Raw genomic sequence first — 15654 nt, 5'->3', positions numbered from 1 at the left:
TGTCATGTGTCAGATCTGGAACAAAACCAGGACTGCAAAAAACTATTCCCACAGTTACAGTAGACTCCGTCTATCCTGGAGTGACCTCATCTTTTATCTTCTGGCCCACAGACAATCATTTTCGTGACAAATTTCGAGCCTTTCGTGACAAAGCGAGATAGGAAAAGGCTGTGGCTGTAGTGCCGCCTGCTGGTCAAAAGTAGAGCTGCACCTGAGAAGTAAAGAGCAGAGTTGTTTCTTGCACTGTGGGTCCGTGCAGTTGCAATCTGAGCTCCTGGTTAGCTTTAAACACAGCCAGTCTTTCCTAATAATTAAGCAGAAAACCAAGAACAGGATCCATAATACCCAGTACAGCAAACTTAATCAAAGCTTAGACACTCTTGCCTTTACACACTCCTTTAATATGTCTGTATGTTAGCGATCAGAGGATCTCTGTGGGCTTAAAGGATCCCAAGGCACCGGATTCAACAGCGGGTGGATTCTTCCAAAAATGAAAAACGCAGCCCTGCTTGCACTTATTTTGCAGGATGTGTTTTATCATTCCTGCATTAACCACAATGCTCCTGAAGAGATGTCGTTGGTGATCGTACCGCCCAGCACGAGACTCCTTTCCTGTAAATCCTCTTCAGTTCAGCAGAGCCCAGTCTCTTAGGTACTTTAAGCTGAAAGCAGGGGCTGCCTGCTTGGATGCGCTTTTTGCATTTTACAGACGCAGCAAGATTAACTAGCCCATCTGCTGAAGCTGATCTGACCACAGGCAAAAGAACAGGACTGAAAACCGAGGAGGGACGAAACTTCGACTGCCGGCTCCCCAAAGTTCTTTTGTTTTGCACGACCCATTTAACACTGGCAACATCATCACCAACGTCTTCGTCCTGATGCAAGCCAGCTTCTGGCACACGGTTAACATCATTGGATCTGGCTGTGTCCTCGCCCCGTTCAGCACGAAGGTGGAAGCGCTGCTAAGATTTTTACTGAGCAACTGCGGGAAGAGACGAGCACCGGACGCCTTGTTAAAAACAGATACAGAAGAACACAGTTGCGTCGCTTTAAGAAAAGCAGACTCGGGTTTGTTTCTGTAGCTTTGTACCAGGAATCATTCCTAAACAAACCACGTGGAATTCACTCTTCTGTTCCAGTTTTATGGCTCACTGCTATTGACACTAACTACCTCTACTGTAGTGAATGTCAGTAATGGACAATAACCTTTTCAAATGACCTCATATTGCCAGAACCATGTTTAATAGAGGTTTTGGTACCACTGTGGAAGAACGGTCCTGCGGCCAGTTTAATTCACCCCATTTCTAAATGCATTTACGTTATTCGTAGCAAACACAAAAGCCTATTCGGGCTTTTTTTAAATGTAAGTATAGAAATCAACGGAGCTGTGCCTAGCTCGCCTCCTGAAACGTTTCAGCGTGTGTGTTTTCTTTTGTCTAGCGACATGGTGGAGTTGTTCGTCGGTAAAGTGTTGGTAAAAAACAACAGGGACCGCGACGAGCTGGACACGGAGCGCGAGGTTCTGCTGCGGCTCCAGAACCGGATCGTCCTGCTGTTCTTCGGCTCGGGGGACTGCCCCAGGTGCCGGGAGTTCGCGCCCACCCTCAAGGAGTTCTTCGTCCGCCTGACTGACGAATTCTACGTGGAGCGAGCCGCCCAGCTTGTCCTGCTGTACGTTTCCCTGGACCAGAGCGAAAAGCGACAGAGCAAGTTCCTCAAGGACATGCCCAAACGGTGGCTTACCCTCCCTTTCGAAGATCCATACAAGAAGTATGTACAGTACAGTAGTTTGGTTCAGACGCTTCTTTTTCAGGTTTTTCAGCGTTCGTCTATTTTTATTAGTTGATTTTCCAAATGAAATACCCCAAATATATGCTAATAGACGTAAGAAGCGAATAAATAAGTCTTTATTTTTCTTAAATTAGGCAGTTGATAAGCAACTATCCTTGGAATGAGCACACTCATTCCAGACTTCAGTGGAATGGTTTTCAGGGAAGCAATCCACTACTTCTTTGTTTCATCCTTTAAGACGAAACGGTGGCCACTGTAGCAGATTCCCAACTTTGTCAGTTTTGTATTCCTCTGGGGGAAAGAAGAGCTATAGTCTCAGCTGTCATGCTTAGTAGGGCTTCTACAATAACTGTACGTTTTCTGTTGGATAGAGGGCATGTTCTTAAGGTATGTTATTGCTGCATAACCCAACACTACGAAGTAATAACCCCCTTCACAAGAGTATGAGAGCCTCCATCCAGTGATGATCCAGAATTATTTCTAAAAATAGGGCTTAAGTCAGCACAGGGAGGCTCACCCATGAAGCAGAGACATGCTTTGCTCTTGTTAAGCTGGTATTGGCTGTCAGTCATTAGCCTGCTTTGCACCTGTGGGGAATGGTTTTAAAAATGTCTTTCTCAACAATTATTTTGGCAGTTTTATCCAGACATCTAAGAACCAGTGCATACCTGCCCCAAAAATAAAGATATTAACAGAATAAGGTGACACGGTGCGCGGTATTTAGCATTGCTGCCTCACAGCGCTGGGGGACCAAGTTCAGTTCCTGAGGTACTATGTGTATGTTCTCCCTGTGTTTTTGTATGCGTTCCTCCAGGTGCTCCGATTTCCTCCCTCAGTCCAAGGACATACTGGTAGTTTAATTGGCTTCTGGGAAAACTGGCCCTGGTATAAGAGTGTGTGTACTGTATCTGTAACTGTGTGTGCCCTGCAATGGACTGGCATTCTGTCCAGTGTGTACCCCTTGTGCCCATTGCTTGCTGGAAAAGGCTCTGCCTCTCCGACAATCCTGAATTGGATGAAGTGGTTAAAAAATGGATGGATAGAAGGATGGACAGAATCCCAGAGAAGATGAAAAGTGGCAGTGTTGAGCCAGACATGATCTGGGTCGTTCCAGGATATATCCCAGAAACTGGTCAGACAGCATAGCAATGCATCCTGTTCAACCCTGTTGATTTGCGACTGGGTGTTCATCACACTTTTCCAGAACTCCAGCTCGTCATTTTTAGTTTTAAAATGTACTGAATTCCTCGGAATTTGTCTTTTCACATAACCCAACTTGCTCTCCATGAGACACACAAACAGGGAGAGAAGCTTGGGGTCAGAGTGCAGGTATTAATGGTGTGGACAAGGTTATAAAGTTAAAAGGACATTAGTGAGGTGGTTTGTTGATTTCAGATTTCATTCCTTCCTTCTCTGAAGCCCGTGTTATTCAGGTATTAATACATTTGATAAAGAAAGTCAAACACTCTTTGCATTTCATCATGAGCCTGCACACTCAGAGACCGTGAGGGCTAAAAAACTCTTTTTAATTCTCCTTCTCTCCCCCCTGTGGCACAGGGAGCTGGCGCTTATGTTCGAGGTGGCGGAGATTCCTACGGTGGTGGTGCTGCGACCAGATTGTACCATGATCTCCCCCAACGCGGTGGACGAAATCAGCCGGCTCGGGCCAGACTGCTTCAAGAACTGGCAGGAAGCGGCCGAGCTCATCGATCGCAGCTTCATGATGGCCGAAGACTTCGACGACATGCGTATGCGCAGCGCCACAGACCCCCTGCGCCGCCTGAAATACAAGCTGGAGAAGAAGAAGAAGAAGGAGGAGGAGGAGGACTCAAAGGAGGGGGAGGGGTCACAGAATGGCAAGGGGGAGGGGCAGGATCCATGGGGTTGAAGGGGGAGGGGCTTGGTCTGAATCAAGCAGCCAATCAGCACTGGCTCTCGCTGAAAGGTAGTTGTAGTGTAAAGATCTCTGTAATGGTCCTTTCTAGGCCTGGATGAACTAACTGGAAGTGATAACATATTATTAAGAAAAAATACTTGATAAGGGTTTTTTTTTACTTCCTCCAGGCTTATTGCCCCTACCCAATGGAAGCTTGCCATCATGTTCTGGGCAATTTGCAAATTACAGGTTGGTTATCTTTAATCAACACCTTGATTAAATTCAAACTCCGGTAAGACTAAGATCTGTTCAAGAAGCAGACCACTATGTAACATTTTCTACTGAATGCCCTGCTAGCTCACAGTGCTTTTTAAACAGGAGCTAACATTCTGAGAGGCTGACTGGACATGTGTATAAGAGGAAAGATGCAACAGGACCTGCAGTCAGGTTCTGTACTTCCTGAAAAAGCAGACCAAACCATTCCTGTGTCTGCTTTGAAGAACAGGGCGTTTCTTTGGGGAATAGCACTTCACTTTGAGGAATGGGAGGTCTCTTTTAGGAACATGGGATGTCTCTTTGAGAAACAGCACATCTCTATGAATAGCACATCTCTTTGAGGAACAGAACATCTCTTTGGGGTATAGCACTTCTCTTTGGAGAACAGCACTTTTCTTTGAAGAACAGGACATCTCTTTGGGGATTAGCACTACAATGTTTTCAGATGTACTTATTGCTTATCATTTCATAAACTCACAGGTTACCTTATTTTAACAGATGGAGGACTGCATATAATCTGTCTAGAAGGATAATCATACAAGTGAAAAAAATCAATATTATGATCCAAATTATAAATATATATTCTCTGTGTGGAACTGCAATTGGATTATTCCATAACTGCTTCATGAATATGTATTTTTGCATATTTTTCCATTATGTCATTTCATATTGCATTTTTGTCCACAGAATGACTGAGGTTGTGTGTACATATTTGTCTGTGCAAACAATTTTTGTTTTGCTCTTCTTATTGTGTATAATCTGGCTAGGGGTGTAGCTTCTCAGTATGCCGAATTATAAATTACTGAATAGATTGCTACATGTATTTTAACTTTCCCATAATTCCAAAGAAAATATAGAATTCCCAGTTTCTTTTTTAGCCTTAATTTGACACAGAGGTCAATTACACAATTAGTTTTCTTTCTAATACAAAATGTTTGTTTTCTTATGTTAGAATACAATTATGTACAATTAGTGGATCTGTTTCCTCTTGTTTTATAATGTCTTCTGTAAATTAATAAGGAAATTGTTGTCATCAAAATGAATTTGTGTGTATAGATATAGATATTCAGGTGGGTAGCTGCGTCAGCATGCGTAGGCTGCAAAGGAACAAGTAATAGGTTTATTCCATGCTGAAAAAAAGAAGAAAGAGAACACAACGTTTCGGCCGTGGAGCCTTCTTCAGGTGTGAGAGAGACAGGGCAGTAGGCAAAGGTAAAGTAGCGGGAGAACAAAGGTTGAGAGGGAGGAGGAGTGAGAGGCGGGAGCAGGGGACAGAAAGAGAGGCCAATCAAGAGGTGTGAAGTCAGAATGGGTGCAGAGAGGTGTGAAATGAAACTTCCAATGAATGGAGAAAATTTAAAAGAACAGTAATCTGTCGTTAAGGGAAGGGAGAATGTGTGATCCTAGCTGCAGAATAATTTTAGTTTCGGTGGTCTTTCTGATGTATGAGTTCGGAAAACCGTCTTTGAGAACACAGACGGAGAGATTAGAGTGGTCGTGGCCGTCAGAGGTGGAATGAGAAACAATGGGCTTGGAGAGATCTTTAATCTTCACAGCCCTGACGTGTTCTCTGAAGCGGTCTCCGAGTCTCCTTCCTGTTTCCCCAATGTAGATGGCTGGGCATTTACTGCAAGAGATACAGTAAATAAGGTTGCTGGAGGTACAAGATGCTGTCTGGGTGATCCGGAATTGTCCTGAGGGGCCTTGAATGAGTGTGGTGGTGGCTGTGTACTTGCAGGTGATACAGCGAGCGATATAGATATAGATATAGATATATCTATATCTATATCTAGATATATATCTATATCTAGATATAGATATACTGTGAAGCCTTAAACACACAATATTAAATTAGTACTGCAACCAATAGCATTTGTTGTGTTTTTAATGCCTCATAGAATATATAGATACCAAAGAGACATTTTCATCTGTGTTCATATAATCAATTGTGCTTTAATCAAAATATTAAATTAATCATCAACAAAATGTACAAATATACTACAAGCCTTATGGCACTTTTAACAGTGTCTTTCTTGTGTTTAATGCAAAGGCCATTAATCCAGACACCATCAAAATATGGCTTCTTGCTTTTTAGAGAGCTTATTAATTTGATAGCTATAAGCAATTTGTATATGAATATTGAAATGATATGCAATAATGTGTCCCTGTTGAAAGACCTTTTGATCAAGATTCAAGGAAAACACTTGCCTGCTGAATGCAAAATGTCCACTGGGCGGAGACATTTAGCAAAAAAAAATGCCCAGCAGTTGCTCTACATCGTTTGTCATTAGGCGATTAAGAGGTGCGACGCTCATATCCGGCTTTTTGCAGTACTGGGATAGTTGAGATTCCTAGACAGTCTACCTCGGAATTTAAGGTTTGTGATTGCTGTGACAGGCGACATGGTAATGCAGTGGTTAGAACTGCTGAGGCAGCGCCAGAGCCCTGAGGTCACTTCGGGACCTGGGGTGCTGTCTGCGTGGAGTTTGTATGGTCTCCTCTTATTCGCCTGGGTTTCCTCCCATAGTCCAATGACAGGCTGATATCCTGGCATCTGGGAAAACTGGCTTTAGGCATGAATGTGCTTTCCTGTGTGAGCCCTACGATGGACTGGTGTCGTGTTCAGGGTGAACCCTGCTTGGCGCCCATTGTGCCCTGAATTGGAAAAAGCAGTTAGAAAATGCATTGAATGAGAAGTAAAAATGCTTACACATCATTCAATCAATCAAAATGTTAGTTCAATTAAGCCTACAATCAAGTAATTACGATGAGCTGGAATGAAACCCAACAAGTGTGCAGTCTCCACAGCCAGGCACCTCTGTAAGAAGTGACCGTTTGTAAAGATTAGAAATATGACATTAACATGTAATAAAGCATTTCTAAATTACTGTAATTTAACAGGTCACCTATTAAAGTGATCACTGTTACATTATTAAAGCATTCAGAAATTGGTGAATAATGGTGGCTTCTGGGAGAATTCGCCTTGGTGTGTGTGTGTGAGTCTGTGTGCCCTGCGATGGCCTTGCGCCCGTTGCTTGCCGGGATAGGGTCCAGCTGCCCTGCAACCGTAAATTGGAAAAAGTGGTTAGAAAATGACTGAATGTAAGATATATCTATTAAAACGTGTACTGATATGCCCGATTTTGGCGTGGGTTGATTCAATTTAATTAAAATTGAGGTCAGGTGGAATAAAAAAAAACTGGGACAGGGTATCTCAGACAATTCACTAATCACTTGACTATTGAAGTACTGCTGGCAACAAAGGCCAGCGAGCGGCCGGATAGAACGAAAGCCTTGCTAACATCTAACAAGTAATCTTGACCTTAATTTTCTCACCAAGACTGTAATCAGCTAACCATGGCAACCACTTAATGTCCGGGGGTTATAATGACTCAAATTGGCCAGACCGCGGGCCGTTGTTTGAATGAAAGTGGCGTCATCGTGGGCGAAGTCTCTTATCAGAGTTCTGCTCTGCTGTTGGAATCTTTACACCTTATCTATTGCGAGCACGCCAGGAATGTCGTACAGGAATGCGGTTCACCAAGTTATGCTCCAGTTCTGCCGAGTTTTACGTGATCCGTAGCTCGCTCTCTGCTTACTCAGTTACGGAAACACTTTTTTTACTTGTGATAATCACAGGAAACAATATCCCCCCCCCCCGAAAACAACAAATCATTACTTTGTGTAAAGTAATTAGCCAGCACATGTTGCTACTCGTTAACTAGCAGAGGCACTACAAGATAGAGGCGCGCAAACAAGTTTAATTTATTGAGGAGTTTTGTATAACGCAATCCTTTTTAGAGTATTATATGTCAGACCTGATGTAATGGGGCAACCATTTAAATCAGCTTTATCATGGTAGAACATTAGTCTTAAAACGCTTTGTTATTGTTTTTAATTACCATGCAAGAACCAAATCGTCTATAAATTTTAGAAGGCGTGACTGTTTTAAAGGGTTTGTTGTAACCGGACAGCTTGGGGATTTCTCTGGCGAGGTTGTGCTTTAAACCGCTGCAGGCGTTAGGATTAATATTAGAACAATTTGTCTTCGCGTGTTTATGAATATGAGTCTAAGTCGAAATTTTGAGCAGCTTCTAGCGATGTGCCAAGATTGTTTTGCGTTTTAAAGAAATCGCAGATGTCCTTCGAAAAAGGACCACCTCTTTCTGAAAGAAATTCGGGGAACATGGAGGATCTCGACGACCCCGGGAATGGGGCATCTCGTCCGGCCTTCGGTGCGGGCTCTAACTACTGGGTGAGAGACGAGAGCCAAATGATGGAGACTCTGCGCTTTCTGGCCCGGGACCCAACTTCGTTAAACCACGACCTGTCGTGGATTGTATCCAAACTGAGAGCCGTAGTCTGCAGTCTCCAGGAGCTCCGCCAGCTGTTTGTGCTTAGTGACGGTAAGATTTCTCTTTAAATGGTTACAGTAGTACTGTCACTTGAACTTTGGCAGTTGTGCTTTTAAATTGTATAAAACGTGGGTAATGATACCCTCGGCGAATACAGTACATTTGTTAATGAGTTATAAGCAAATTATGTCTGTGGACTACTGTATATACTGTACAATTGTCCGTTTAATGGTTTACGCTGTGAAAGCGTGTCTGTTTCATGTGGTTTTGCTGGTCGCGAGCAACACTATGTGGAATCCAACCGATTTATGTCAGAATTGTCGTGGCCTTAGGAGAAGGTACAGCCAGGGATAATTCAATGAATAACGCCCATTTTATTTTACCGGGGCAAACTGCAAACTTCCTAATTGAAAAGACGACACCCAGACAAACGAATGGAATGTAAAACTTACACCCATTTTGTATTTTAAGTTCGGTATTTGTGACATCATGTTGGAAATTTGAGTACAAATACTGGGTAGGTGATAGGTAGGTGATAGGTACAGTATTTGGCAGGGAAATTCGTTCCTGGCCTGAGACAACTGCAGACCATTAGGTTATAGAAGTAATTTATCATCATAAAGACCTGGAAACTGTGGTATCCAAACCTAAAAAAATTCATTTCAAAATTGAGGTGTGTTTTAAAGACTGTTGAGTTGTCCTTGATAAGATTGGGCCCATTTTGTGCTGGGATAAAAAACCATTAAGAAAAAATTGGTTGCTGTTGGGGACCAGAGATACTGTGGTCTAGGAGGTGCCATCCTTTGAATGAGTTGTCCAACTCATTGGGATCTCAGCTTAACATTAAAGATCCCATGGCTCAGCTTTTAAGAGTAGCGTGATAACACTAGTTTTTGCGCTAGATTCTGCTATAGTCTCGTATAATCAGGCTTCCCAAGAGTTTCCCCTGAATTCAACTGTCAAAATCTCTTTTCTTCTTCTGATCTGTTCTGTAGTGGGGCGACTGGTGAAAAATGTGTTGCAAAGCTTGGTACTACAATTCAGAGGTGGAAGAAATGAGTCTTCTTCTGAGTGAAATGTCAGGAATTATTATTATTATTGACTACTGAATTGATCTAAAACAGCAGTTCCCATCACTAAGTCCAAGAATCCAGAATTCATCAGGCCTTTAAAGCAATGCCTGATGCCAGTGAGCAAAATTAATCCAGTTAGATCATCAATAGATCCCATTCACATGTGATATGGAAAACCTGTGGGGTTCTGGACCCCTATAACCAGCGATTGGGAACCCCTGATTTAAACACTGTACTGTATAGGAACTCCAGTACGTGAGGACCAGCAGGTATTCTACGTCTCTCCAGACCTCCAACAGATGATGTCTTATGAAAAATGATCAGGTCATTAAGAGCAGAGGTGAAATGAAAACCTGGAGATGCTGTAGTCCTCCTGGACTGAACTCGTGCATCACAGCTGTGCTGGAAACCAGTGGCGCTCAACCTTATTACTGAAGGACCTCTGTGTCTACCAGTGATGTGTCACCCGAGCCCCATCAATGAAACTGATCTCTAGACCTTTGTTCTTAACTGACATTAAGAAATTACACATTTGGATGGTTCACATTTGTATCAACCCAGAAAAAAACCTTGGTTTCATGTCAACTCTCAAACTCTTTGGTTGTGTGGATTGTAAGTCATTAGGAGTATTTGATAGTTATTACCGTCTGCGTTCATCATTTATTTGCTGCCAGAAATAAGAAAGCAGTAAGCAAGCAAGTTAAAGATTGAACAAGATTCCCTTCCATTTGTTTTCAGCAGATGAGTGTTTTTGAAATGTCTGAGAGCAGAAATGTCTTCCAAATGTCTACTCAAGCAGGTAGTTAAATTAAATGTGACAGTTTGTGGCAATGCAGCATTCTCTTTGCCAAACTGTAAAAATCCGTGTTGAAAAACGTATTAGTGTAGCTATTGTCGTTTTGTAAAACAATGAAGGCATTTGTGCTTAAGACGACTAATTGACATTCATAGAAAATGTGAGACAAATGAGAAATTTAAACGGGTGAGAATGAATGCTTGATTTTTAAGGAATGTAATTTATTTCTGTAATCTAATCGTACCTTAGAGATTGACATGTAAAACTGCAGCACTTGATAAAGCGTCTTTAAACTCAGTTGGAATGATGGTCTGTTGAAAGAATTCATTTAGGAATTTGTCCTGCGGTTTATGAGCATTTACCTCTTGGCAAATGATCGCTAAATTCTAGTCACACTTTGGGATTTAGCATTTTGGACATTTATGTTCCCAGGACTTGATTGCTCTGAAACAATTAACCTGCTTCTCACGGCACTGTAGACGTACAGTAGGTGTGACATTGTAGATCTGCAGTATAGTCCGTCGTTTGACTCTTTTTACGGAGTAATATTAATTACCTGTTGAATTAGTGATAATTAAGCATGTTGTAATGCATACGGCCACCATTGCAGGTTGTGAGAGCCGGCTTACCAGCGCGGTGACGTCACCGGCCTTCCCTGTGAATAGCAGGGGCCGCAGCCTCCAGGCTGAAGAAAGATCTCCTTTTAGCTCAAGTGGCTGGGTCCCTGTTGAGTGACGCTGGAGGCCCAGGTTCGAGTCCCCGACGGTTGGGGGCCTACCTCAGGCGGCAGCGGCGAGGGCGCAAACCCACGTGAACCCCAGAGCGTTACAGTATTATGAATCTAAAATATTTTTTCTTTAATCCCTCCATCAAAACAAATGTCTACCTGGGTAGCTGAAAAATCGGGACGGGTTTTCATATTTTGTATTTTAATGTGTCGAATACGCAGCCTACAGTACGTACTACGATACAGTTCGCGCTAATACTTCAGTGGACACAAGAGATACTCTGTAATTCTATACCACTCTATAGGAATGCATGCTACGGATGCAAGTGACCAATTGTATTTAAAAAAAGCTACTGTATCTCCAGCAAATAGGGAGAAAGGAGAATGTGCATGATTTTCGAACTATGCCAACGTTCTAAACAGGAATGCATAGCATACGTGCTACGAACGCAGGTAATCTTCTGAGCACACGAAAGCGTGATAACAGAAAAATATTTAAGAACTGTTCTAATTTGAGAAAAATACACCGAGCGTCTCTGTGTTTCGCTCCCATGCGCATGAAATAAAAACTTTAAATACGGAAATAAAAACGGAAACGCGGAAAAATGCAAGCTTGCGTATTGCTAAAGCAGGTAAGCTACACTATTTTTGAAGAACCTTATTTACCGTTGGCAAAAGAGCAGACACGTATTATGTGTAGAGAAAAAGCTGCTAAACAGCTCGACCTGCTGCCCCCTCCCCCTGAAAGACACAGTTATTCATAGAATTATTGAAATGAAGGATTATATCAAAAGTACACTGATAGAGCGCGTTAAGATGAGCAGATGTTTTTCACTGCAATTAGATGAGTCTGTAGTCGATTTGGCCAATTTGCTCGTTTACGTTAGATACGAGTTTGAGGGCATGTGCCATGAAGACTTTTTGTTCTGTAAACCGCTACCAACAGGAACTACACGAGAGCACATATTTCAGCTTCTGAATGAATTTATCGAAGAGAATGGCATCGACTAGATAAAATGCGTCTGAGTTTGTACAGACGGTGCTAGAGCAATGACAAGCCGACACAAACTCTCTATTTCGTGCAACTAGTGGTTGTGTGACAAGCCGACACAACCACTAGTTGCACGAAATAGAGAGTTTGCTCCAGAAATTAATGTACGCATTTCAACATCCACCGCGAGAACTTTGCCGTCAAGAAAATGCCTGACGATTTAATATCTGTTAGACTCGGTTGTTAATTGTATCAAGGCTCGAAAAATTAATTCACATTTGCTTTGCTCAACTTAACAGGCTCACCCCTCTCACTGGAATGGTGCTTTTTTATTAGGTGTTGTTAATGTTTTTTTTTCTGTAAAACACTTTGAGAAGCCACCTTTAAAGGCGCTATATCAAATAAAGTTTATTATTATAATATTTATTATATGTATGTGTGAGAGTGTGTGCACAAGCGCTCATGTTGGTCATTGAGAATTTCTGGGGTTCCTATGAGATGATGACTTGTAGGTGGTACTTGGATGCTTTGGTTGGATTAGGGGTGGTACTTGGTCCAAAAAGTTTGAGAACCACTGGTGTAAGGAAACTGGCCATCAGTTTCAGGGTAAGATAGGTTTTCGAGTGTAGAAACTATGAAGCAGAGATCTCTTAAATTTGTTAGTTTTAATGCACCCTCTATCTAAAGTATAACGCAGTATACTGTACATTTTCAGGAAAAAATAAAACCACTAGAGGGCGCCTGAACGTAAGCGGTGACGGGAGCCCGGGCTAATCGGATTGCTGTCGTCATTTCAACCTCATTCATTGCAGACTCCTTCAACATGCTGTGTAAAGACGTGCTCTTGTTTCCCATCTGAATAGTTTCCACTTGTCTTCGAGCTCTTAATTTGTTTCATATTTTGAAGTTTTTAAACCCAGCCTGTCTCAGAATTATGAAAACTGAACCATGTACATGCAAAATCTGTTCTGCACTAAAAGGATTCAGTTCTCTGGTATTAATTTGTCTGTGCAAAAATATCATCCTCCTACATGCTGGAAATAATGTAATCTAGTTGCACTACATTCTGCCGTCTCTCAAACGGTTATATCTTTCTTGTAGTGTGGCGAACAAAACTGAACTCATTATTCTTATTCTCTAAACTACTTAAACGAACTACTAAACTACTTAAACTTTAGGGTGTCCAGCAAGATTATCCGAGCTGGGGCTCTTTAGGTACAAAGTGAGAAATACCCGCTCTAGAAAGGTTGCTTGCTAACCCCTTGATTTGGAAGATGAAGAGCTGCACCAGAATTGTGCAGGTTCCCTGTGTTAAAATTATCCTGGTCCAATCGCATCCTTCCTTGGAACTCTGAGGTGGTCAAGTGGTGATGGTGTTAATTGGCAAAGATGAAAAGAATTAATTAAACAGAAAGGCTGGAACCTTTCTTGCCCCAGATGGCTTCCCAACAGATTCATTTCTTTAGTTTCTCTGTTGGAGAATACAGTGGCCCATTCCCAGTTATCTGTTCCAATGAATACGCTCTTGGTGGCCAGGTAACATCTGGCTGATGTGATGAGTGCTGTGATAGCCTTTCCTGGCCAGGACAATCCCCACATCCCATATACTGTATCTCATTATCCAATATAGGAGCTGGACCATATCCCAGCATGCCACAGGTGCATGGCAGGGAACACCCTGGATAGTATGCCAGTCCGTTGCAGGGGACACACAGACACAAACACGCGCACACTCACACCAGGGCCAATTTTATAGGAACCAGTTCTCATCATAACTCGGATGAAAGCACTCAGATGGGAATTTGAACCCCATTCCTCGGAATAGCAACCACTTGTCTTAAGCACTGTGGACACCAGGGCCAATTTCACAAAAACTCAGATGATGGCATAACCAGTGGGGAAACTATAGTTCAAAATATTGATATGAAGTTGTTTGTCTGCAGTTTGAGTCACGGATTTGAGTAGGTGTGCTTTATTTTCCCTGAGCCCCATTTTTTTGTTTTCCTCCAGGTCCTTTTCTGATAAATGTGGGCGTTTCATGACTGCTGATGACACTTTTGTTGGTGTTTGCATTTCAGAGCCAGCCTGCCCCTCTCAGCACTTGGTTGACATCAAGCTCCGCCATTTTCTGGAGGCGCTGCAGCCACTGAATGTGAAATACCCAAGATTCCAGTCCCTCCCAGTGCGCCAACTGCTCTCTGATCTCTATCAGTCTCTCAGTGGTGAGTCGTTGTCTTGGCTGAGCAGAAAACCTTAACTTGAAAGCTGAATGCCGGTGTTAACTAATAAGACCCAATTCAGTTTCAGTTCATCTTTGCTTTTTTGTTCTGTGGCAGTCCATTGTAGAGCCCAGTTTCAACAGGTAGCTCCAAAAGCCTTTGATGCCGAAACTCTGAATAGGCCACATGAAGTACAACGAAACAATCCAGTCTCATTATTTTAGATGTGTTGTTTCTTTTCTTTTATGTGGAATTGATTACCAGTAGACTATAACGGGATGCTGGAGAGCTCTAAAAGAAATCAATGAGCTGATGAGTTTCTGCTGCCAGGAGTTTTATGACCATGTCTGTTGAAAACCAGGCAGAAGCTCTCAAGTGGCTCTCTCCACCAGTCAAAGCTTTTGTTTGGAGCGTAGGAAGGCCTGTGTCGCAGGCTTTTTTTCTAGTCTAGGCTCTTGCAGTAGCTTGTTGTGACCAGGACTTCCCCAATGGGTGTATGTCTTTGAGCGAGCATATCTGGTGTGTTGTCTGACTTAAATTGGAGACAGGGCACTCTCTGCCTTGCTGCCCTGCAGCCATCCCTGAAACTTACTTCACAGTTGAAGTGCCTTTGGTTTCCTTAAGGAGAGCTGAATCATTCCTCTAGCGTGTTCTGTTTCTGTAGTAGGTGCTGTGGAACTGACAGAGTGAGTAGTGCTCTTTGTGGAGGAATCCTGTCTGTATGTGGTGGTGATTTGGGGCTTAATGCCATGAACTGAGTTGAGAAAAAGAGCAATAGTTCCCAATGGATGAAAATGCTTAATATGGGCGGGCAGTAGCTGCACAGGAATGACCCCTTACATTTTTTTTACAGTCTTGTCATTCACGTCCATTTTAACCAAATGGAAGAAGTGAAGTGTTTTTTTTCCCCAAAAAATCTGATCTTGGGTGTGATTTCCGCCCGCCCCCCCATTACTGAAATCCCAACAAATACTGAGGCATGGAGGAATTGTGGTATTAGCAGACTAAGAAGGAATGAGACAGGTCTTGAGGAGAATGAAACAAGGTATAGATCAGGGATCTTGGGTGGGAATGGAAATGCAGAAAAGATTGGCCTCAAGAGCATGGAAAGGCTGGAAAGCAGTAGCCCAAATGGTTTATTGAATCAGTTAATCAACTAGACAGGAAACACCTCTGATAAAATCATTAAAACAAAATGGTACCCAGGTATGGAAATTTATTCCAGTTACCGAGGAATATTCAGAAGGCTAAGAGGCTAAAATGTTTTCTGTACTGCAACAGCAAAAGAACAGTTAAAGATAGTGTCTGAGATAAATAGAGAAAACCTTTAGGTAATGAAAGGGAAATTATTGTATTAACGTAATATTTCACACAGGTATTCACCAAGGAATATATATGCCTCAAGGTGCAATCTAAATTGAATAGCTTAGACATAGAGGAGGCAGACATATTACAGGCACTTAAAGCACTTAAGAAGCACTTGACATTCCTTCAAGTCCTTCAAGACTATAATGGTATTAGTTGTCTAGACAATTGCAAATATAGCAATG

The 15654-nt window shown here is 42.4% G+C and overlaps 2 protein-coding genes across 3 annotated transcripts in view; both read left to right on the top strand.

Annotated features, from left to right (window-relative positions):
- The first annotated feature begins 286 nt into the window (after nucleotides 1-286).
- On the top strand, nucleotides 287-4107 carry nxnl1 (nucleoredoxin like 1). 2 transcript variants are annotated; one of them, XM_015348908.2, is made up of 3 exons: nucleotides 287-1068; nucleotides 1441-1770; nucleotides 3349-4107. In XM_015348908.2, the coding sequence occupies exons 2-3, from the start codon at nucleotides 1445-1447 to the stop codon at nucleotides 3677-3679; spliced, it is 657 nt and encodes a 218-aa protein (XP_015204394.2). In that variant the 5' UTR covers nucleotides 287-1068; nucleotides 1441-1444; the 3' UTR covers nucleotides 3680-4107. The 2 variants fall into 2 exon arrangements, with proteins under 2 accessions (XP_015204394.2, XP_006631707.2); XM_006631644.3 differs by having other exon boundaries at nucleotides 288-1770.
- A 3518-nt stretch (nucleotides 4108-7625) lies between these two features.
- The window catches only part of gmip (GEM interacting protein), a 51159-nt gene continuing 43130 nt past the window's right edge, over nucleotides 7626-15654 (top strand). Inside the window, exons 1-2 of the mRNA XM_015349228.2 lie at nucleotides 7626-8349; nucleotides 13964-14107. Coding sequence (XP_015204714.2) covers nucleotides 8082-8349; nucleotides 13964-14107 — 412 coding nt within the window. The 5' untranslated portion in view covers nucleotides 7626-8081. The remainder of the gene's footprint in view (nucleotides 8350-13963; nucleotides 14108-15654) is intronic.

The sequence above is a fragment of the Lepisosteus oculatus genome, chromosome 11, assembly GCF_040954835.1.
Source record: "Lepisosteus oculatus isolate fLepOcu1 chromosome 11, fLepOcu1.hap2, whole genome shotgun sequence".
Taxonomy (NCBI): Eukaryota; Metazoa; Chordata; class Actinopteri; order Semionotiformes; family Lepisosteidae; genus Lepisosteus; species Lepisosteus oculatus.
Note: the sequence above shows the minus strand (reverse complement) of the source record. Positions and strands in the feature narration are given on the sequence as shown.